The 24,215-nt window shown below is 34.0% G+C and overlaps 1 protein-coding gene across 3 annotated transcripts in view; it reads right to left on the reverse strand.

Annotated features, from left to right (window-relative positions):
- The window catches only part of TFEC (transcription factor EC), a 252,019-nt gene that overhangs the window by 33,660 nt on the left and 194,144 nt on the right, over positions 1 to 24,215 (reverse strand). For 2 of the 3 annotated variants that reach the window (XM_058297249.2, XM_071215246.1), the window contains 2 exons: positions 11,462 to 11,698; positions 1,955 to 2,041 (listed from right to left, as the gene is read on the reverse strand). In XM_058297249.2, the coding sequence (XP_058153232.1) occupies positions 1,955 to 2,041; positions 11,462 to 11,698 (324 nt within the window). The remainder of the gene's footprint in view (positions 1 to 1,954; positions 2,042 to 11,461; positions 11,699 to 24,215) is intronic. The other variant, XM_058297250.2, reaches the window with a different exon arrangement.

Consider the following 24,215-nt stretch of genomic DNA (forward strand, 5'->3'; position numbering starts at 1 on the left):
CCAAGGTCCACAGGATGGAGGAATACAGTAAAGATTAGAGTGGACTTACTGATATTCTATTCATGAACTATTAGGGTTAGTAATCGAGGAAAATGTGGCATTGGTGTGGAAAAAGTGGCCATGGTAGCTGCTGGGTGCGGGGAATGGGAGGAAGAGATGAGATGTGGAGGCATTTTCGGGACTTGGAGTTGCCCCGGGTGGTGCTGCAGGGACAATTACCGGACATTATAGATCCTCCCATGGCCCACTGGATGGAATGTGGGAGAGTGTGGGCTATGATGTGGACCATTGACCATGAGGTGCAGCGATGCCCAGAGATGTATTCACCAAATGCAATGGATGTGTCATGATGATGGGGGAGAGTGTTGCTGTGGGGGGAGTGGTGGGGTGGGGGGGAGGGGGGTGAATGGGGACCTCATATTTTTTTAATGTAATATTTTTTTAAAAATGAATTAAAAAAAAACTGGAAAAAAAATAGAGATAAGCCAGTTGTATCCACCTTTGTAAAAGTACATTCTTTATATCGAAAGAAAACTTCTGATGGTCTTTAACACCAATTTGTACCAAGAAAGCCATTTTATACAACCCCTACAAAACAAGTAGGATAATTTGACAAAGAGAGTGTTTCAAGATATAATTTAAATGAAGAAGTACCACATACAAGGAAGAGAAGATTGCAGGAAATTAATATCATTTCCTCAAATCCAGAAGTTGAATAATGGTTAAGAAAATAGCATCCTCATGCTGTGAAATTAGACAGGGGGAAATTAGCATCAATAACATATTTTCTAGAGAATTAGTCAGCTTTCATTTAACTATGCTACTTGAAATCTAAAGAGGGAAGAGATAGAAAGAGTTGTCACTCTAGCCAAAAAAAAAAAGGCTGCAACAATAACCGAGTTTTAAATCTTATCTGACATTTGGCTGGTAATACTAGAATTAGTGACTTGTTATACTTGTAACATACAGATGTTACATGCCTGAGAAAAGGAAAGAGATACCTGTCTCATTAGGTTGTCTTTCTGAGAATTAATAAAGGAAAAAGGATGCTTTCTTCAATTTTTTTCTTAAGCCCCTAAATGTAAAATCACTCTAATTAACATGGCCCAGTCCATTGATTAAATGATGAACAATATGCAATACGGTCAGAATTCATTTACTTTCAAAGAAATTTTTAAAGGAAGAGGTCAATCACAATCTTTGATCTAGAAGGTCCTAAACCAAATACAAACCAACAGAATCCTTCAAAATGTATTAAAAGAATTTACACACACTTTACAGACAAAAACGTTTAGCAATTAATGAATGAACAATGATAAGGTAGTCACAATCCAATAGGAAATAAGATACCATCCTTCAAATTCCAGGAATTTGCCCTAATTTCAACAAAGAAGTTTTTCTACATATTTTGAAGGAGAGTGACACCTATTTTACCTTCCTTAATATCATCTTTAAACTCTGGTTATTGAATTGGAAGTAAACTATATTTCTCATTGTTGTGATCTTTTTTTTTCCTTAACAAGGTAAAGAGCCTCTGAATCTGACAGTTATTAGTCATGGTGAAATTGTCAAGATTTAGTCACAACTTTATGAGAGTGTTTGATTAAATGCTATGCTTCAAACAGGAAATCTGAAGATTAAATAACTCAAAGAAAATGCTATGGTAGAACAGCCATATAATTAGATGGACATATATCTAGAGATACATGGAGATTAGATAGATAAATCAACAGACAATGATAATGAATGGTTCGAACATTATAATCTTCCTCAATAACATTACATAGTCCTTTTTCTGCATCAGTAAATATTTTCTAAAATTCATCATTCTTGTGTCTGTTTCAAAAGTATAGATGAAAACACTGTTTATGAATCAAAAAAATTTTCCTTTTTATCATCAGAGTCTGTTATTTATTTCAGTCCTACTGACCTCCACAGGTCTGGAAACACTTACTGTTCTTTGCATTAGCAGAGGAGAGTCTGTTCCTTCCTCTTTAAAACTTGATTCCATACCGATTATGTCCTCAATAATGTCCTCCATCTAGCAAAATATAACACATTTAGAAAATTGTGCAGAATGATAAAAAATTTTGGCAGCCTGCATTCAGAGAGGAAGACTTTAGTAATCTTTGAAAAGTTTTTTTTTTTAGAATATTTCAACTGAGACTATATCTATATTAAAATTCAGAATATTTTAGAACTGAAAACGAGGGACACCTAACACTCTTGGATCTGTGTTGCTTTTCCTTGACTTTGCTTTCACTGGTTAGCTGGCAGGGGAGAGTTAGGCAAAGTACCCTGTGCTAGCCACCAGAAATAAGTATCTACATAAATAGAATAGCTATCATGAAGTACCTCAATCCAGAGTCCAAGTACTTAACATGAAGTCAAACTTTGTTTTTCTTTTAAAATATTTTAATTACATCTTACAGGTGATAGGTAAGAAAATGTTGGGCCAATTTTAGCCTGCTAATCCACATGGATCTAATCTCTCTCTCTCAATATCTTTCTTCTCTCTAGCTCTAGCTTTCTTCTTTCTTATCACATTCTCTTTAGTGACATCTAAAAATATGATGTGGACTCAAACAAGTAGTGAATAAGAAAATCATCACTTTCCCTAATTACTATAGTAAAAACAATAACCACAACAATAATTACAGACATGTTAAACAGTAAAATTAGCAAACATTTATATAGTGTGTGAGACATTTCAAGCACAGTTCTTCATACAACAGCCCACTTAATCTTCACAACAATCCTAGGAAGTGCATACTATCATTATTTCCATTAGATGGATAAGGAAACTGAGGGAAAGAGAACTTAAATAAATTGGCCTAGATTACACAGCCACTGTGGCAGATACAGGATTGAAATCCTGGAAATCTGACTCATTAGTTCCTCATTCTGCTTTCTACTTCCTTTCACAACTCCTTTCTAAAGCACCCTTCTTTTTTCCCTGTCCTTTGGCTTAGGGAGGTTTAAAAATACTATGTCATTTTTATCTCTGCCTGACCTCTCTCTCCCTCTTTGGTCCCTCTAGCTCCAGCTCTAGTTCTCTTCTTTCCCATCATGTTCTTTTAACTAAGATTTTTACATTTATGATGTGGACTCAAATAATTGTAAATGTTGTGCTTATAAAGTGGTCATATGAATTTCCCATGACATGTGCAAAAAACAATCAGGAGTAAACTTTGGTAGATATACAAAAATATCTTATGATTATGTTAATGGAAATCTTCTTAACAAGAGTTCTAGGAAATGCAGAGAATCAAGTATCCCAAATTTTCTTCTAAGACACTCCCAAAGGTGATATGTCAAAAATTAGAAGACTATCTATCTATCTATCTATCTATCTATCTATCTATCTATCTATCTATTAATTTAACAAATATTTATTAACTTCCTACTATTTGTGAGGCTTTGTTATAAGTACAGGAGCTACAATAGCAAATAGTGCAAAGTTCCTGCCCTCATAGAGCACAACATTATTGAGGAAGACAGATAATAAACAACTGGATATAAAGAAATTAAAGCACATAGGCATTAGAGCTTGATGAGGATGGGTGTTATTTTAGGAACTGATTGGAGAAGGAATTACTGAGAAAGTGGTATTTGAACAGAGACACAAACAGCATGGTGAAGGGTACTCTATGGAAAGGAACCAAAAAATTCAAAGCCCCAAAAGTGGCAACCAACCCATCATGCTTGAAGAAGTGTGAGAAAGCTAATGGGAAAGGAGATGAGTAAACGAGGGCTAGAGGGGTTTGAGAGGAAGTTGAAAAAGTAGGCAAGGAACTGACATTTAAGACTTTTTTAGATCAGGGTATCCAACATTAATTTCTGCAATGATAAAAATATATGTGCATTACTCTAGTAACAGCTTGAGTTGCTGAGCAAGTACTGAGCACTTGAAATATGGCTAGTATGACTGAGGAACTGAATTTTTAATTTCTTTCAATTTTAAAATTTTATTTAATCTCAATAATTTAAAATAAAAAATTTAAGTAGTCACATGTGGTTAGTGGGTACCTTACTGGAGAGTGCAGGTTTAGGAGGGTCAGAACTTTAGACTTTATTTCAAGTGCACCAAAAGATCCTAATAAATATGCATGCTTGGTTTATTTTGTTTAATCCAGGCTCAGAAAATTCTAAAGTAAATACTTGATTGTTATCAAACTCAAATACTTTTTTCATGATATTTCTCACACATATTCCACTGTTAAATGGATAACGAAATGTACTGAACAGAGCTTAACAAGATTTGGGGAAAGAAGGCTGGTAAACATAATTTTCGGTAAACACATATTCTTTTTGGTATTTCTATCAGTTTTGGTAAAAATCATTTTTTTACCAAAAAGTAAAAAAGGTATTTGCAAAACACATATCTAACAAAGGGCTTGTAACCAAAATATACAGTGAAGTCTTTAATCTCAACAATAAGAAAACATACAACCCAATTAAAAAAAGAGCTGTACAGACACCTACCCAAAGAAGATATACAGATGGCAAATGAGCTTATGAAAATATGCTCAATGTCATATACCATAAGGATTTACAAATTAAAATGAGACGCCACTACACATCTATTAGAATAGCAAAAATCCCAAACTCTGTGACACCACCAAATGCTGACGAGGATATGAAGCAAGAGGAAATCTTATTCATTGTTGGTGGGAATTAAAAAGTATACAGCCGGGAGGAGGATATATATAGCTCAACCAGTTGGGTGTCTGCCTACCACATAGGAGGTCCCAGGTTTGGGTCTGGTGCCTCTTAAAAGAAGACAAGCAGACATCGCCCCACCCCAATAAGCAGATGCCACAAGCCAGCAGATGCCGCAGTCCACGGGGAGCCGATTTGGCTCGGGCCATTGGGCACTTGCCTCTCACATGGGTGGTCCCGGTTCTCCTGGAGAAGGCAAGCAAACAATGAACAGACAGAAGAGAGAACTATCCAGGAGGGGAGTAAATGAAGAAAAATAAAGTAAATTAATAAATCTTTTTTAAAAAAGTATACAGTCACTGTGAACGACACTTTGGCAGCTTCTTACAAAGCTAAATATAGGCTTACTATGTTATCCAGCAACTCTGCCCCTGGGTATTTACCCAAAAGTAATTGAAAACTTAACGCCATTAAAAATCTACACACAAATGTTTATAGTAGCTTTATTCATAATTGCCCAAAATTGGAAGCAACAAAGCTGCCCTTCATTAGGGGAGTGGATAAATAAATTGTAGTACATCCATACAAAGGAATGTTATGAAACAGTAAAATGATGATGAGCTATCAAGTAAAAAAAAGACATGGAGGAAACTGAAATGTATATTGCTGAGTGAAAGAAGACACTTTGAAAAGTCTATACTATATGATTTCAACTATATGACATCTGGAAAAGACAGAACTATAGAGATAGTACAAAAGATCAGTGGTTATCTTGGGTTTGTGGTAAGAGTGGGGAGGGATGAATAGGTAAAGCACAGGACATTTTTAGGATAGTGAAACTATGCTGCATGATATTGTAATGGTGGATACAGTATATTATACATTTGTCAAAACCATAGAACTATTCAACACAAAGAGCAAACCCTAATGTAAACTACAGACTTCAATTACTAATAATATAATAATATTGGTTCATCAATTGTAACAAATGCACATATCTTGTACTTAGAGCAAGATGTCAATAATAGGCAAAACCATGGTGTGTGGGGGCAGGGGTGTATAGGGGAACTCTGTACTCCCTGTGAAATTTTTCTGTAAACCTAAATATCTTCTAAAAATAAAGTTTATTATTTTAAAATTACATGTCATGCCATCACTTTTCTTTTTGAGAGTGTACATTATAAACAGCCCACACTATTGCATCTTTACTTTTTCCCCCTTGCCTATAACATTCTTAGGTTTCCCCTATTCCAGAAAGAAACCTTTCTTTCAACTTACATACTCTTCTGGTTACTTCTCACCTCTTCTCATTCTTCTCATTCTTACATCCAACCTGAGCCCCACCGTGTACTTGGCCACACTGTACTAGGGAAGAGCCAGCACTGTTCTTCCTTTTTCTGCTTCCTAGTCTTCCAATAAATCCATAAACCCTATAAAAGTGGACTCTGTTCCCATTTCTAGGGCCTCTTTATCTTGGTCTTCATTATCTTTGAACTGTCCAAAGCATTCAGCATTGTTAGCAACCACTTCTTAGTGAAACATCTTTAATTTCTGTAGCACAACAGAATGTTGCATTTTTCAACTTTTCTGATTAATTCTGTCTTCCCACTGACTTCTCTTCTTCCTAATCTTCCTAATCTCTCAATGAAGAAGCTCCCAGAGATCTGCATAGAGCACTTCTTTCTACTTACCTGCTACTCATTAAAACAGATCTCACACAATTTTATGGTTTCAAAGATCATCTGAACGCAGGTGACCACTGAATTGTCCAAGGGATGACACAAGATAGGGTTAATATGTTTCCTACTCCTCATAACTCCTTTCAGACATTACTCCTCTACATGTAAAGGTTCATTCCGCCATGAGGTCTCTACCTTTTGCTTTTAACACTTCAACCCCTCATCTCTGTCATCTGCTGACACCACAATTTTTTCCTTCTATGTACTGAAGACTTTGATCCTGCCATTATCCTAAATTGATTTCAAGATCTACAATCCATCTAAAATTTTGCTTTATAGCTTCTAGGCTTCTTTTTAATCAACAACCTAGGAATCCAGCTGATATACTATTTTTTAAAAAGACAACAACACAGCATTTTATAGCTGATGAAACACAATTAACTGATCAGACAAAAGGATTGTAAACCATCAGAACAGGCCTCCTCAAAGTGATAAAAGAAGATACCGAAATACAAAGATAGGACAAGGTTTTTTGCAGGAGAAACAAAATGGAGCTAATAGGCATAGACAATGTAAGGTTCAGGGAAAGAGGAAAATACTTATAAGTTTTCAGAGGTTTCAAAGAAAGATGTATGAAACAAGAATCAAACTTTTCAACAACACAGGATGCTAGAGGACAATGGGATAATATTTTGAAGTATTAAAGGTAAAGAACTTTGAATCTAGACATTTATATCCAACAAGATATCACTTAAATATGAGGGTGAAATAAAATTGTTCTTAGGCATTAAAAAACTCAGAGGATTTAAGACCAAAAAAAACCTTTGAAAAACATTTTCAGGAATACTCTAGCAAAATATAAGACCATGAAATTGATGCAAAAATATAAGCTGAAAGAATAAATTACAGTAAAATTTCTGTAGCATAACTAAAAAGGACATATATAATATAGAGTGTATATGATATGTTTGTAATATATATATTGGTATATATAATATACCAATGCATATCAAATATATTATATGAATTCTATATAATATCAATTTTAAAAGATAGTTGAGAACCAGGTGAAGATGAGACCATATTAATGTAGATTTTTCGTAAGAGTGTAACAGAGATATACATAAACTATGAAATATCTATATGTATGAATATTTATCTTAAAAGTTAAGAGTAACAAGCAGAAAGGAGAATAAAAGTAAACCCATCCAATGAACGTTTCTCTCTTCCCCTCACCTTGGAGCTCTTGGTGGGTGCAGATCATACATGATGTGTAGTTGGTACCTGAGCATGTGATAATGACAATTCCTCTAAATGAAGAAATTCATGAAATCTTATTTACAATTCCAAGTTCTTTTCTGAGAAACTGTCTTTTGTTTTCAGTTGTCCTTTTAGCTTCCTCTCCTGAATGTCTTACAAGTGAAACATCATTTCCATGCCAACCTTTATACTCCTTCTGACATGCCTATGTCTGTTAACATCACCATCATCTGTATTATTCTCCCAGAAACCCAGGCTCAAAAAAATCTCAAAATCACGTCAAACTCCTCTTTTTCCTTCCCTTCACATACACAATATAATACTGAGACCTACAAACACCACTACCCCTGTTCATTTCTTTTTTTCTCCCAACGACCAGTTTTCCTGAGTCAAGTTATCATTAAATTTCATTGTAATAGTCGTTCATCTGTTCACCAGGTACCATCCTTCATCTCAAATCTTTTCCATTTGGCTGCCATTTAAGTGTCCCTGAAACACAGCTTTGATTATGATACTTTTGTATTCTGGAACATATTCTAATTCCTGTTCCAGACACACTGAAAGTCACCTAATAAATATCCTTTTTCATTTTCCTTTTTACTAAAAGGCACTGATTTTGTTTGGTACTGCAGTGTGCCAAGAATGGGGACACATATATTTTTCTCAGCTTCACATCAGCTAGGTGTGACCATGTGACATGGTTTTGGCTAATAAATCATAAGCATAAATCTGTTGTGCATTCCTTGGATGCTTTCATGATATAGGTTTCCTCCTTGTCTCTCCCTCCTGTTGGTTTGAGGACAGGATGGGAGGTGTAGCAACGCTCTCTTAACCATGAAGTGTCCCTTAGGATAAACACCACATGGTGGGAGAATCTTAACACAAAGGAGTCTTGATCCATGTTGACATTGTGGAGAATCTTCAGCAGCCTCCAGCCACCTACTTCTGGGCTTCTTCTTATTAAGTTGCCTTGTTTTTATAACAGGGTTAATAATAATACCTAAGCATAGTGTTGTTGTGAGGATTAAATAAATTTACTGAGATAGAACATACAGTGCCTAACACACAATAAGCACTGAATAAATGCAAGCTCTTTCATGGTTATTATAATCCACAATATTATTATGAGAGAAAAATAATTTCTCCTTTGGATAAATCACTGGAGTGGGCTATTCTTAAATGCACCTGAACGTAAACCTAACTGCTAGTCCCCCTTTACTTGGGGCCATTGTCTAATATCCTCAGTCTGCATTTAAGTTCAACCCCAGCCCACTTTTCCTGCCTTATTCTCTTATTTACACCAAACTGGATCCTTCTCAAACCCATTCCATGATTGTCTACTCTGTATTTTGCTTATGGCATTCCCTACTCCAAAAACAGCATTTTCTTCTACCTTTGCTGTTAAGATTTTGCAAGTTTTTCAATGCTCAGCTCATGTGCTACCATCTCTGGGATATCATGAGATCTTGAATCAAAAGAATCTCCTTGTTCATCGATTTCCCAGAGTACTTTGATTTCACTTTTCTTGTGGCCATTCTTATGTTATACTAACTCTTTATCTCCCATACTAGATGAGAAGTGTTTTGAACTCATATATTATTTTCTGTCAGTTTATCCACCATGTTGCTTAAAATATCTTTGTACCAATAACAGGAAGTAAAGAAATACATGTTGGAAAAGATATTATTCATTCATTCATTTATAAATGTGACAAAAATAATCACTGATTATTATGTGGCAGATGTTTGTCTTAATAGCTGGAGATACAAAGATGAATAAGGAATGGAATCTTTCATTAAGGAATTTCTTACCCTCTGCAGTAAGAAAAGAAGAAAATTACTAATATGTAGGTGTGAAAATGTTTTAAGTACAGCTGCTATTCATATAATATGTATATTGCTGTAAGAGATAAGAGAAGGGAACTTAACCCAGTCTGACATCACCCGGAAAAGTGTTCTATAGAAGAACCTAAGATGAATTTTGAAGGGTATGTTGGAATTATCTAGACAAATGGTGAAGAGTGAAGATGTAGGAATTTATTTTAAATGGTGATAAGAAGAGAACCTGGACGACTTGAAAATCACTAGTGAAACCATATGACTGAAGCTCAGAGTACAGTGGGATGTTAAGAGATGAGTTTGGTCAAGGGGTAAATGTGAAGGGTACTATGAGCCATGGGTATGAATTTGGATTTTATCTTAGAAAGATGAGTGCTGTAAAATGCTTCCTTGGATTTTATAGTTTGTTGTCTCAGAGACCTCTAAATGCCAAGTTATTCTTAATTCCAACCACCAAAGCTCTCTCAGGCCCTCTGTGATTAAAATGAATTCTGAGGTCTTCTTTGAATTGAAGAAATGCTCCCTGATGTAACTGAAAGACAAGGCTTAAGAAAAGTGTCAAAAGAAGATAATAGCTACCATCCCAAGTGCCCACTCTGCCCTTGTGCTAGGAACTTTTAAAATGCAAGCATCAAATCTATTCTTCATGGTTTAGAGATGTGGGTCTGAGAGGTAAAGTCAGAACTGTAAGCTTTAACCCCAAATAAACGCCCCTTATAAAAGCCAATCTATTTCTGGTATTTCACATTGGCAGTCCTGTGGCTAACTAAAACACAAATAAATAAACTTTGGGAAGAGGTGGTTGTAAGATAAATTGGAATGGTGTAGTTCTAATATTTACAGTACAAATGATTGTCATATATTTTTGATCCTCATAACATAAGTGGAAAGTCTGGTTTCATATTCTTTTTCTCTTCAAAATTATTTATATATCTAATATTGAAAAGTTTAAGTAAATACATATGTAGAGATTTATATTCAGTTTTGGATTTCATCAAGAACTGTTTTGTGGAGGGGTTGGGGGATAGGGCTGTTTTGTATTTCATTAAACAACCTATTAGATCCTTATTCTTATCCCTTTTCCAGATTAACATAAAATTTGCAAAAAAAAATTTCCTCCATCATTTGAAATTCAAATAATGGGATACTGAGCATTATTTTATTATACCTGGAGGCTACAGACTTAATAGCTGTAAAACAGTGACTGGAAGTCAGTAATAATCACTAGGGGTATATATTGGGAAATTAAACCTGGGAGAAACATGACCACATCTAACACATCAAATGAAAAGAAAGAAAAAAAAAAAAAAGAAAGAAAAAGAGAGAGAAAGAAAGAGAGAAGAGAGAAAGACAGAGAAAGAGAAAAAGAGAGAGAAAAAGAGAAACTCAATTATTCTTGTGGATTTTGTACATTGATATACTAAAGGTAGTATTTTTCCCAGTTCCAATAGAGGATTTATCCATTAATTCTTCAATTTTGTTTAAAAGTTTTAATAAGCAATTTATACTAAACTATAAACTCTATGAAGCTGGACATTGCCCTATTTATTCTGTACTATCCACAACTCAAAATTCGTGCTATTTAGTAATGGTAGACAAATATTTATTACAAATACAAATGAATGAAGTAAATAGTTAATAGTAAAAGTACAAATATAAATCCAAAAATATTAAGTGCACCAAGATTATCAGTTTTATTCTAATGATCATTTCTGGAGTGCATATATACTGCTACATAAGCAATTTTTGCCTATTTTATTTTAGCAAGTATTTAAGATAATATCCTTATTGATAAGTGTTTTAACAAGGGTAACAAACTACATTTCCAATTAAAGCTATTCTTCTGTTTGTGCCTAGTTTAACTCACATGGCTATAAAATTGAATTTAGTATTAAAAATCAATTTATTATATATAAATACATAATTAATCATTATAAATTGAGAAAAATGTCCACTTCAATTTCTTTACCAGTTTTTATCAATAACTGACTATATATTTTCATTACCAGTCATTAGACATACATGCCATTCCGCACTGTCATCCTCTTTCCCAAGAGTTAGCAATTTGGTGAGTGGATTCCCCGTGAGGCCCGCATCACTGTCGGGGGACACATGTACATGCTGTAACAGAGGAGCACCAGGGTGTGGCCGTTTATGGGTCTGGTTGATGATCTGCTGGTCGAGGGTCATAAAGGGTTCAGCTTGCTGTCTCTGGGCTTTTTGTAGCGGACTCACAGGATTTTCCAGATGTGCTGGGACCTACAAATAAAACCCAAAACAAACACATGGGTGGCACCATCTGTTAAATCTGGGTTTTAGCAACCAAATTACGATAATAAACACATTATAGTGTTCTTTTCTTCTCAAATCTTGTAGACTTTGCTTCTTCATACAAAATTATTATGGTTTGTTGTTTTTGAAAAGTAATTAAGCTTACTAAAATGCATTCAATGCTAAAGAAGGTGTTAAAATCAATATCCTTCAAAATACTATGCCAACTGAAACAAAATTGAGAATAAATACAGAATCAGCATTACCTTTTGAGGGTCTAACAAAAGAAGTCTAAAATAACACAAAGAAAATACAGGTGATTCATTATTATTTGTGCTTTTTATATAATATACAGTCCTTGGAATATGAATTAATTATATATTATATATAAACATTCCATGGAATGTAATCACAATTATTTTTATTTTAAAAATTTAAAATAGCATGTGAGAGCAGAGATTATAAATATGTATACCAAATATTAAATGTGATGCTCTACAGGTGATAAAATCTAGGTGATTTTTGTTTACTTTTCCATAGTTTCCAGATTCTTTATAGTGAGGTTAATTTTACATTTTAAAAATCTTATTTTTAAACCCTTCCATAATCTAACTTTGTAATAAGAATAATTTGGTATATGAGTCATTATTCTGAATTGCCAGAAAGAAGCATTCAGAGAAAATCTAATTAGTATATATGCCAACCAAACAACTGTCCAGTTTTCCGATCCTAATTTTCAAAATATATTCCTTTAAAGTTCTGGGTGTATGAAGTCTCTTGATCAGAGTTAACTGTATACCATTATTTGTATAAGAACAATTTTAAGCATTTAAACCTTTCCCTTTAAAATCCTGTGCTTGCGATATTGCCTGCCTGTCCCCTTCATATTTACTATGCCATAATATAGCTTCTAATACATTTTCCTCAAGTGGCCTATATATAAGCCTATTTAATATTTCCCTCATGTTAAACATAGTAAAGATTGCTGTACAATGCTTATTTTTCCTTTTATTTCAGTTACACAAACTACTCCTTAAATCCCCTAACATGCATTAGCTCAGATAAATAGCCTCTACAAAGTATTTTGCATTTAAATGAGCTGGTTTGGGGTACAATATTGTAGTAGTTACTTTAGTTTAATTCTGTTATGCTGACATTTTTAGCATTATTTTAATTGTACCACCATAAAATAATTTTTCAGTCATATAAAAAAGATTAAGATTGGTAATAAAGATTACACATATTACTAATTATATTGCTATGAGCTTTAAAGTTGTAAAATAACATTTCATTAAAATGCCAGTGGGAATTTTTAGGGTAGCTCTTTAGATTATCCTACAGTTTTTAGTTAATCCTTCTTAATCTGTATACACTTACAAAATGTACATTGTAAATAGCATTTTCAGATTCACATATCTAAGTGAACTTTCACAAAATACAACTGGATGCTAAAAACATTCTATTTCTAAAAATGAAAAATATCTCATTTTAAGAAAATATGTTGAATCAGAATTTACAGAATTCATTAATTCATTTTTTCATCCACTGCCTCTAAAAGCCTTTATTAGGGCACTTACTTTATTTTATGTTTTATCAAGAGTATACAAGAGAAACTTAAGATGTGATCTCAGTGCTCTAGGAGTTGACAATCTAGTGGTCAATATTAATATCAACTACAGCAGCAATGATGAAGATGAAATAAAACACGTTGCATGTAATAGGCACTGTGCTAAGTAATTGATGTGCATTATTTTATTTAATCCTTGTTACAACTTTAGGAGTGGGTATCCTTAGTGTCCCCATTCCATAATATATGTGAAAACACTGAAACTTAGAGAGTTAAATGAGATGCTTGTTATCATTCAGCTAATTAGGTTTGGAGCTGAACTACAGAGCCTGCTATAAGCATTTGGCCCCTGAGTACATGACTAAAATGATGATACACAAAGCCAAAGCTCAATAATGTATACAATGAGTTAAAGATACCAGAAAACAATGGTTGTTTAAAGCTATTTGGAAGAGAAAGTGATTACAAAACAGGGGATGAAGGAGAGATGGCCCTGCACAGGGTGCAGATGCAAGAAACTATCAAGTGGAAAAGATCAAGATAAAAGGTTTTAGGAGATAGTCCCAAATGTAAGTCATGTAAAAAGAAACCACACAAATATTTTCTCTTTCTCAAAGCAAGACTACTATCTCCTTTTCAGATCACTTAAACAGAGATAGAATGCAATGGAAACAAGTCTAATTCCACCTAAATCCTTGGTTATTTACAGAATCGAAAAGGATGAAAATGTAGCAGGTAAAAGTGAGAACTATCTCAGACACTATCTATCCAGCATCCATAAACAAAGCCAGAATCTAAAAGCTCTGTAGAGCAGGAGAAGAGTCAATGGAACGTGATTAAGCTACTTCCCAGAATATACCTATTCTTGACAATCATGGACTGATTCAAAGCAATGCTGCAACTAAGTGTGCAAACACCAGTTAAACAATGTGCAGCCAATTTTTAAAATACTTGTAAATTGCCTGGGATCTGAAGACACAGCTATAAAGTATCCAATGGAATTTTCTTTTATGAAATGAGCCAACATTTTGTGGGATGAAGTAAATGAAATTATATGTTGCCCCTGTTCATTTATTAACTTTGACAAGAAAAAGCTTTCGAGTACCAAGTGAGTATGGGCACTGAGCAGTGCCCTGAAGGTGGAAGAGAGCCATCATGTCTACTCTCAAGAAGCTTACAGTCTAGTCACCAGCTAGACAGAGCAGAAAACATGTGAATTCTCCAAAGACACTGACTGCGTTTATCTTGCTGACTGCTGTTTGCCATACTTCCTGTACATAATCCAAGTCATGGCACACAGAAGGCACTAAAAAATTTGTGATCATTGAATGAACGAAAGAATGATTGATTAGAATCCAGTGTATAGATCTATGATAACCATAGCAAAACTCGGCAGTCCATTTGAGGAGCAGGTAAACTATAATCACAGTATCAGTGTCTTCATCTAGAGAGCAGGAGTGGGCATAGAATGCTATTTGGTACACTGGATTGAAATCCCAGAGCTGGGATTAGTTTTGGGAAGGATGAACTCTCCAAATCAGCAAAGATTAAGTTAAAATGTTTTGCTTTACTTGAGCCTAAAACAAAACCATGTTTAAAGTAAAAAGTGATTAAGATTGACTAAATGTGTTTGAGATAGGTAACTCTCTTTGGATTCAGATTTAAAATCTCCTGGGAGGTTGAAGAGCTGTAGCATATATGGACCAAGTGAGGCAGCATTGACTGGGAAGCCCTCTATGCTCCCACATGGAGTCATGGTTATTCTCACACATTGGTTTTCAAATTATGCTCCTAGAATCATGAGTTCATTCCCCCAATTCCCATGCAAAGTGTTCTATGCTGAAGTCGTCTGACCTAGTTTCTTATATGGTTTCATACCCTATTTGAGTGGGTCACAACCTGAAGGATATACTAAACAAAGATATTTAAGGAACAAATGGATAATTGTACAAAAAAACTTTGAAGAACATCATCAATCCTTCAATTCTCTATCCCATAACTGTCTACTTCTATCACATGGCCTTAATGTCTAAATGGAAAGCTTTTAAACATATTCATATTATGTGGGTTTATACTTATTGTAGCTCCTCAAGAAAAAAAAAATCTATCTTTATACAGAGAAAGCAAAAGATAATGGTAAAAGCTTCAATTAATTCCTTTAACATTCACTCAGTAAACTTCTAATAAGAGGTTGTCTTTGTTAAAGCCAGTCCCAAGAGAAAGTCCTTCCTCTCCAGAAAGCAGGACTATGACTTATGTGTCACCATCCACCTGGAGACAACTTATCTAAAATGCGGGCAAGGAACCTGGGAAGAGATGAAACAGATTCTGGGCACTGGCCTTTGAAATGGAAAACTAAAAAGTGATATCAAATACCACCCAAGCAATTATCTCAATAACAGGGCTTTTAAAACCAGTGTTCTGACTAACCAATCAAATCAATCAGACAAATATGGGCAGTGTGGGGCTAAAAAGCATGTTTAGACCACGAGCTAGAAAAGGACAAGAACTGTATTCAGCTAGAAGTAGACTCATTCTATTACCTGGTAGTGGTAAATAAAAGCCCATACAAAGTCGCAATGAACGCACATGTACACACACACAGACACACACACACCAAAAAGCAAGAAAGACAATTCCATTTATCACACGATGACAATTCTTATATAATTTTGTTAATTTTATACTAAGTTCAAATTTAATAAGCGAGGTAAAGGTTTGAACTTCACAAGTGAGTAATTGGTGACTATTAATTAAGTTCTTTGTGTCAGAGGTACATAAGAGGAAATCTATTTTGGGGACTTACAATTCCACTACCTCCTAGGTACCTACTTACAAAAGCCACATGACATTCGCTAATGTTCTCTAGTAAAGATTAATAACTCATTTCTTCAAATCTTACTTTCCTCACAGCAGTCCTTGGATATGATATAACCATAAATCTCATCTTGACTAAACCTAAAATTAACAGTAGAGCTTGTCTGATTGAGATATAACTATTGAACTAAAGCAGAGCCAAGTTCATCAAAAGTTTTACTTAGGTTTCTGAATAACTGTCAGCATATTTCAGCTGAATATTATATAATCCAAAGCTATTTCATGGATAATAATATAAAATGTGATTGTAACATCTTCCTCCAGTCCCACTGATTTGAATTTGGATAATTCCAATGCTGTGTCTTTAAGGCAAAACCCATACTTTAAAGAGGCATGAATATTATTAAGCAGATCTTTCCTGATTAAATAGTATTCTAGGAGAAAAAATGCATTCATTCTACTAGTAATCACATTTAGACTATAAAAACTATACTTCCTTATAAATCTACCTATCTCCATCTATATTTGTATTAATTTCTTAGTTTATATTATTTCTCAATTAAATTTCCATTATATACCTTAAAAAGAAAAGAAGCTAATACCAGCATTAGCTGCAGTTTACTTAGTTGGATCTATGCTTTAAGAATGTGTATTTGGGATTTTTTTGAGCCATAAACATTAATCAAGAAACCTATCAGAGACTGACCACCTCATGTTGGTGTCAAAACAAATACAACAGCCATATATGCTCTAAAGTCAACTGGCAACATCATCATTAACCAAAATAAGGTAGTATAAGACATTCTGATAAAAATCAAGCCATGATACTTTATGACCTTGCATTCACAGATTTTGCATTCATTACTGCTAAAAATATATTTGAGTGCCTACTACATGTGCTACTTTAATGGGTTCTGGGACTGTAATTATGAACAAAGCAAACATAAGCCAGTTTTCAAAGAGTTCACAGTCTTTTGGGAGAACTAAATAATTAAACATATAGTTATCATACAATGTGATAAACTCTGTGAAAGTAAAATTTCTTATAAAATCAAGCAGAAAGAGCTATATAAAACAGGATGAAGTCATTCAAATTAAAGTTGGTTTCTGCTACAAGTTTCACAGGTTCATTCATTAACAAATATTTAAGTGCCTATCTATACTTGGCCCTTGGGTTGGGAATTATGGTGAGTAATGTCAAACATGGTCCTTCCATGATGGAAGCAACAGATTTTAATAAAATAATCACACAAAGGAAGGTAAATTTTCAAGTGCTTTGAGTGATAGAAAGGGGTGATAACATGACTATAAGAGCAAGTGGGAAAAGTTTGTGATCTAGACTGAGGTCAAGAATGGTTTCCCCAAGGAAGGGATAATAAGGCTGAATCGAGGGATGGGTAAGTAACTAGAGGGAAAGTAGAAGGAAAAGCATTTCAGGGATATGGAGTTGTGTATGCAAGGATCCTGTAGTGGGAGGAAGCAAGGTAAGAAAAATTCACTGAAAGGAGATAATGGAGTTAGAGAAGAGAGATCATGGTTTGGGGAGGCTGGTAGCATCAGCTCATGTGATCCTTATGTATCTAAAATGTTGTTTTCTTTATTGTAAGGAGAGAGGCAATAAGTGGTGCACGAGGTTCGATCAGATGGATTTAAAGTGGTAAAACGAGAGAGTCCAGTAGACAAATAAAGACTGCTTACTAGGTTTATGTGATGAGGGTGAGGTGGCCAAGTGGAGACAAATAATTCAACTGAAGAAATGTTTAGAGATGAATTAAGGTATGACACTTAGGTTTCCAGCTTAAGTAACTGAAAGGCTAGTGAACTGAAAGGCTTCACTGAGAAGTTTGCAATTTTTAGGGAGATGACAGGGCATCATGAGCTTAGTTTTGAATGTGTTGATTTTGAGATGCCTTGAAGGTGTCCAAAAGGTTTATCATGTTGGCAGCTGGATATAGAAGTCTGGAGCTCAGAAGGAAGGTTCTGAGTGAAGATCATTTGCATATCATATACTCTTAGGCGACATCTGATAAGATTGGCTTTGAAAGGTATAAATAATTAGAAGATGAGAGGTCCTAGAACTGAACAAGGAGGACTCCAACTTTTAATTAAACATCAAAAAGTCTATTCTGATGCTCAACTCTATTTACCCTTATAACCCCTTGATTTTGTTTCACTCATCTTGCAAAATGCTTATTTGAAGTTTAGTGTGTGTCTTCCTTAATTAAGTAACTATTAGTTTGTCCAATTTTCAAAAGTATGTATTAAACACTCCAATAGCCCTAGGTTTTTGGATAATAGATTTTGTACCTCTTTTTGTTTATGGAGCAAACATCATGTACAAAGGGCTAAGTTATGGGCTTTGCATATATTATCTTATTTAATGTCATGGTATTATGAAATCAGAACTCAAATGGGCCTCTACATTTTTAAAGAAAATCCTAGTACAATATTTAAATCCTTTTATTTTTACAAATAATAGTGCATCAAAAACTAAAAATTCAAATTGAGCATATGCTATCTCTTAGAGAAATAATGATGTGTAGAACTATCATTTTCAACTCAACAAAACAAATGAATGAATGAAAGCTTTGTTCTTCTTTTAATAAGAATAAATTGTCCAGGGCCAACAACATTATATATAGATAAAATTAGAAACATTTCTATTTAATACTTATGGAAATACTTAAATAAATTAATACCACAATTTTGATGCTTTATAGAATTTTAAGCTCCCATACAATTCAACAGTTTCCTGTAGATATAGAAATATGTAAGTTAATTATTTATGTTAGAAACAGTAAAATGCCTTAAATTAAATCTTTTCAAAAAAACATTTACCTGATTGCATTAGAGCTTAAACATTACTATTCTACAAGAAGATTATAAAGCAAAAGACATTCTGCTTCAAAAATCAATAATGATGTTTATATGATGCTTTACAATTTACAGTTAGTTTCAAGTTAAAATAAAGCTCTCATGTGATTCTTAAATATATTATTTTTCATTCTTGGCATCATGACCTTTTGATATCATTTGCATTATGAAGTTGTGAATATTCTTTTAAGGATGCAGGGAAAGAAGGAAAAACAAGACTGACTTCTTTAAAAGGTCATATTTCAAATATCTGGAAAGTCATCAATGCATTTTTTTAAATCTACATGTTCTAAAACATATAAATAGAAACACTTAGGCTAAAAATCCAAAACCCCCTTTATGTTCACCATTTCTTCCATCATTCTGTTACAAATGCACTATATTTATAATTTATATTATAGTTTAATAGCTGTATTTTAGAAAATATCAATATTTTGTCATAATTTATAAAAGAAATTCACAGGTCCCTTAATGTAACTGAACTTACAACAAAGAAATTTACACAATTTTATAAGAAGAAAAGGATAAATTTTTACCTGAAAAAAAAATCTAAACAATTCAAATGGTTTTATACTATATTAGGCTAAAAACCTTTATCCTTTATCTACTTACTTATGGGTTGATATATGATCATCAATTAATGAAGTCATTTTATCATAATAAAATGTCATCATTAGTACTACAGTATTCTAGACTAACTATTTTATAAAGAATATGACTGGGGCATTTTAAGTAGTTAAATATTAAAATAATCTAATTGAAAATGAGACTTTGAGATTATTCACTTTGATTGACAAACTGCAGAAAATGGCTTTGTTTCATAAGTATGTTTCTATCTTTCAATTTTCATAGTATTTCATAGTATTTCTAAGAGGAAAAAAAAGCAAAATTTATCTTGTCTTTGTTTTACCTGACTAGTAAATATGGTTATTTTGGACTCACTATATTTTAAATTCATACTTATTAAGTGAACTACATTAATTCATCAAGTAATTCTAGCTTACTGTAGGAAAGTCTTTCTATGTGGCTGTAGTAGTTTCACCTTCCCTTTCAGCAATGAAGTACAGTGTCCCTTTAGAATCAAAGTAACATACTTCCATCTTAAATTTTTGATTACAGAAAGTACATAACCACAGAACATTAATCCATTGAGTAAACAGATTGCAGAACCTAATGGAGTAGTTGAAAGAGTCAAAAAGCCAGATAATTGTAACCACAATTTGAGTCAAGCATTCCAGTGAGAAAGGACTTTTATCCCTGTCTTAAAGATGAAACAATTGAAGCTCAAACAGGTTAATAGTCTTGCTCACAAACTCAAAGGCAAAATATGAACTCTATTTCTAGTATTTTGATTGTATTAATTCAACTACAAAGGATTTATTATCAGTTCCAGGATATTAAAATTTAACTCCAGTCCCCAGTATTAGGAAAAAAAGGATGTTCTGCATAGAAAGATATGAATCAACTAACCCCACTCTAATGGAGAAACCTTTGGAGTTGCTTCCCCACTATTAATGGACTTTAACTTGATTCACTCATGTGTTTTGTGTTTTTTTTTGGTTGGATTTGGTTGGATTTTCACTCCGTCTATCTTGTAGCCACCCCATGCTGCAAGATCTCAGTCGTACATAGAATAAGGGACAATGCTATTGTCCACCAAAAGAGAATATTAACTCCAGATAAAATTGTTCCCCTCTACGCTTTGTTTTACTTTAGGTTCTAGACCAACATACTAAAAGTTTACTGTTCCAAGGTGTCCCAACCTCTTCCCCCAGAGAAATTTTTCCTTATGTCATTTTAACTGCGAACAAAGTTTCAATGTTTCATGAACTTCAAACTTCTTTGATAGAGATGAGAGAGAAAGAGAGAGAGAGAAAGAGAAGATGAAAGTAATATTATTTCCAGCCTGGCTTATTCTAAATAATAACATAACTATTCTGTTTATGTTTTTAAACTTTTTGCTCTGAAGAATAAATTAAAAGAAATGAACAAATGCACATAAGAAGTTGGCAAGAATTAAAATGATAAAAATGAGTTTTGTAGGCTTTTTCTTTTTTTTAATTAATATTGAGATAGAGCCAAACAAAATATTAAGTAATATCACAGCCTTGGAATATATGGCAAATATTTTACTGTAACTTCAGACGTAAAGATCCAGGATTCTATGCTCTATATTAATTTGAGTAGACCAATCAAGTAAACAACTTTCTTTATTGAAAACTAAAAGGAGAAAATAAGAATATATTTGAAACTATGACAGTTGCATTACATTTTTTAAACTTTTCTTAATTATTTGCAATCTCTCTCTCGCTCAGGTTTATTTTCTCATTTTTGCAGCATTAAGAATTTTTCTTAAGGCTCCTAAGAGAAACCTAGGTGAGATGAGTTGGTACTATGGGATTTCCCATCTGGGAGCCACCTTTACAAAATCCTAACAGAGGTCAATTTCCTAGTCTAATGCCTTTAAATTAGCCTCTCAATGTTACTAAAATGCTCCAGTAATAGACAAAATAAAGTTAAGAGTTTGCTTATTTATTTATTTAACTATTATTATCTGAAAAAAGTACAGGTGAAGGCAAATGAAACTAGAAAAGTAGGGAGAAGGCAGTTCATGAAGAGCCTCAACGACTACTGCAAGATTTGTTCTTAAAGTCAGGATGAGTCACTTAAGTTTTTTAGCAGGATAATAACATGATCAGTACTATTTCAGAAATATCACTCAGAAAACAATGTGGAGACAATTATTGAAAAGAAGAGGAGGTACAAGGAGAGCAAATCAGAGTTTTCAGCAATATTCTAGCAGAGAAGAATAGAGGTCACAAACAAGGTCATAGTTTTTAGAATTGGACAGATAGGCCAAATATGACCCATAATATAAAAAAATTAAGGGAAAATATGTATGGGACTTCCTGATTCATCTGGTGAAGGGGAAGGAGGATGCATATATGAGGACTGGGTCTGAACTGGGAAGCGGTAAAGAAATGGCATTCACCAAAATAAGGAATAAAAGGAAAGGAAGTTTTGAAGGACATATTATAAAGTCAGTATTCAACTTAATGAAACCAAAGTGCCTGTGGAACATTCGAGAGAGTCCTTCGAAACAGCTAGATGTGTGGATTTTGAAAATATATATTTGGTGGCCAGCTAAGAAGTCACTGAATGAGAGTTTTAGATAAATCACACAGGACACAGAATTAGAATTAAGAGGATAGAATGTCAAATAAAGAATTCTGAGAAGCACGAAAATGTAAGGGAGTTTCAAAAAATTATAAGGAAAAGGAGGACAGAATGATATCATAAGGCCAAGATAGGGTAGAAATCCAAGCAAAGAGTAATTAACCATGCCAAATGCCAGAGAGATGAGGGAAGAAAAGGGACAGAAGATATTAACAGTAAACTGGGAAATAATTGGGTGACTGGTAACCTCTGCAGAATCATTTCAAGGACAGTGAGAATGAAAGTCAGTTGTGAACTGTTTGTGAGATATCAAACCTCAGCACCAGGTGCTTTCCCCTCTCACTCCATGCTCTCCTTCTAGGTAATATTATCTATTCCTGGTTTTAAATACTACCATAAGCTAAAAATGACTCCCAAATATTTACATTTCTTTAACTGTTTGTAAGAATGGAAACCAGAATGCAGTGAATTTGAGGTGCCACAGGGCTCAAAATTAGACACCTTTCCTCTCTCTCTACACTTTCTGTGTAGGTGATACCAATTTACATGGTAATAAATATCACTTGCATACTAATATAACAAATTCCAAATATATGTTTGTTTCAAATTTTCTCACTTTTTCTAGGAGGCCTGGTTTCCTATATGTGATGTCTATCATATATACATATACATCTAAATTTATCTGTGTGTAAAGATATACACAGATATCACAAAATCCCCATTCCCAAATACACATAATTAGCCACCCAAAACTCTTTCTCCCCAGTATTCCCCAAATCAATTAATGGCATCATTATCCTCCCAGGTGAGAAGCTATGTAGTCTTCCTTTATTCCTTTATTTTTCTTTTGCCCAATGTACAACCCATCCTATCCATTCTTGCTTGCAAAAATATCTAAAATATATTTACCTTTATCTCTGCTACCAGTGCTCTAGCCCAAACTACCACCATCTCATATTGTGAATCCTTCATAACCGATCTCCCAGCTCTCCCCATTGTTCTCTCCAATGCATTCTCCATATAGCCTTCAGAATGGACTTGTAAAAACATAAAATGGATTCTCCACTCTGCTGATTAGAATCTTTCCATTGCTTTCCATTTTATTTGGCTCCAATTTCCTTACTCATCTCCTACTGCTCTCCCCCATGCTCACTGTAGTCTAGCCACATCAGATTTCTTCATTTACTTCAAATGGCCAAGCACTTTCCCCCAGAGGGCCTCCATTCAAGCTTTCCTCCCTGCTCAGAATGTTCTTTCTGATAATCTTCAAATGACTGGCTTTTCGCCTCCTCAGAACTTGGTTTACCAGGTTCCCTGACCACTCTGTTTAAATAGGTCCTTCCATAATATTTTCCAATTCTACACTCTTCATCATATTGGCATTTTGTAATTAGTTCTCCAGGTGATGTTATTTATTTATTGCCTATCTTGTTCACTACATTTTAAGCTTCATTAAGGCAAGAAATTGATCTCTTTCATTTATTATTGGACATCCAATGCTTGTATAGTTCTTAGTAGGTTTTCAATAAATACTTATTAAATGAAGAAAATGAGTGAATGAGGAAAAAATTAGAAATCCACATTTTAAGTGCTTACTATGTGCCAGGAACTGTTCCAAGCACTTTACATATACTAATTTTTTAATCTTCACAAAAAGTCCATGAGGTAGGAATGAGGACACTGCAGCACAGAGAAGTTAAGTAATGTGCCAAAGGACACACAGCTAGTAAAGCCAGGATTTGAACCCAGGAATTTCACATTTGCTCTAAGGATTTCAGAACACATCATCATAAACAGAACAATAAATCTTGGAAATTTTAGTTATAGATGGCTCTACAGCTAGTAAGATGTGGGGGGGGGGAGGGTATTTATGAGAGGACAGACATCACTGTGTTTATATGCAGGGGGTAATGTTATTAGGAGAGGAAGAAGATACAAGCAAAAAAGGGCGACCGATTAAACAGGTGACTGAAAAACATGAAAGAACGTTTCTGCCAGAACCCAGCTCTGGCAGAAGCATTCACTTTCTGTGAAACAGGAGAAGGGAAAAAAAAGAAAGAACAGGCTCTG

This window comes from Dasypus novemcinctus, chromosome 5 (assembly GCF_030445035.2).
Source record: "Dasypus novemcinctus isolate mDasNov1 chromosome 5, mDasNov1.1.hap2, whole genome shotgun sequence".
Taxonomy (NCBI): domain Eukaryota; kingdom Metazoa; phylum Chordata; class Mammalia; order Cingulata; family Dasypodidae; genus Dasypus; species Dasypus novemcinctus.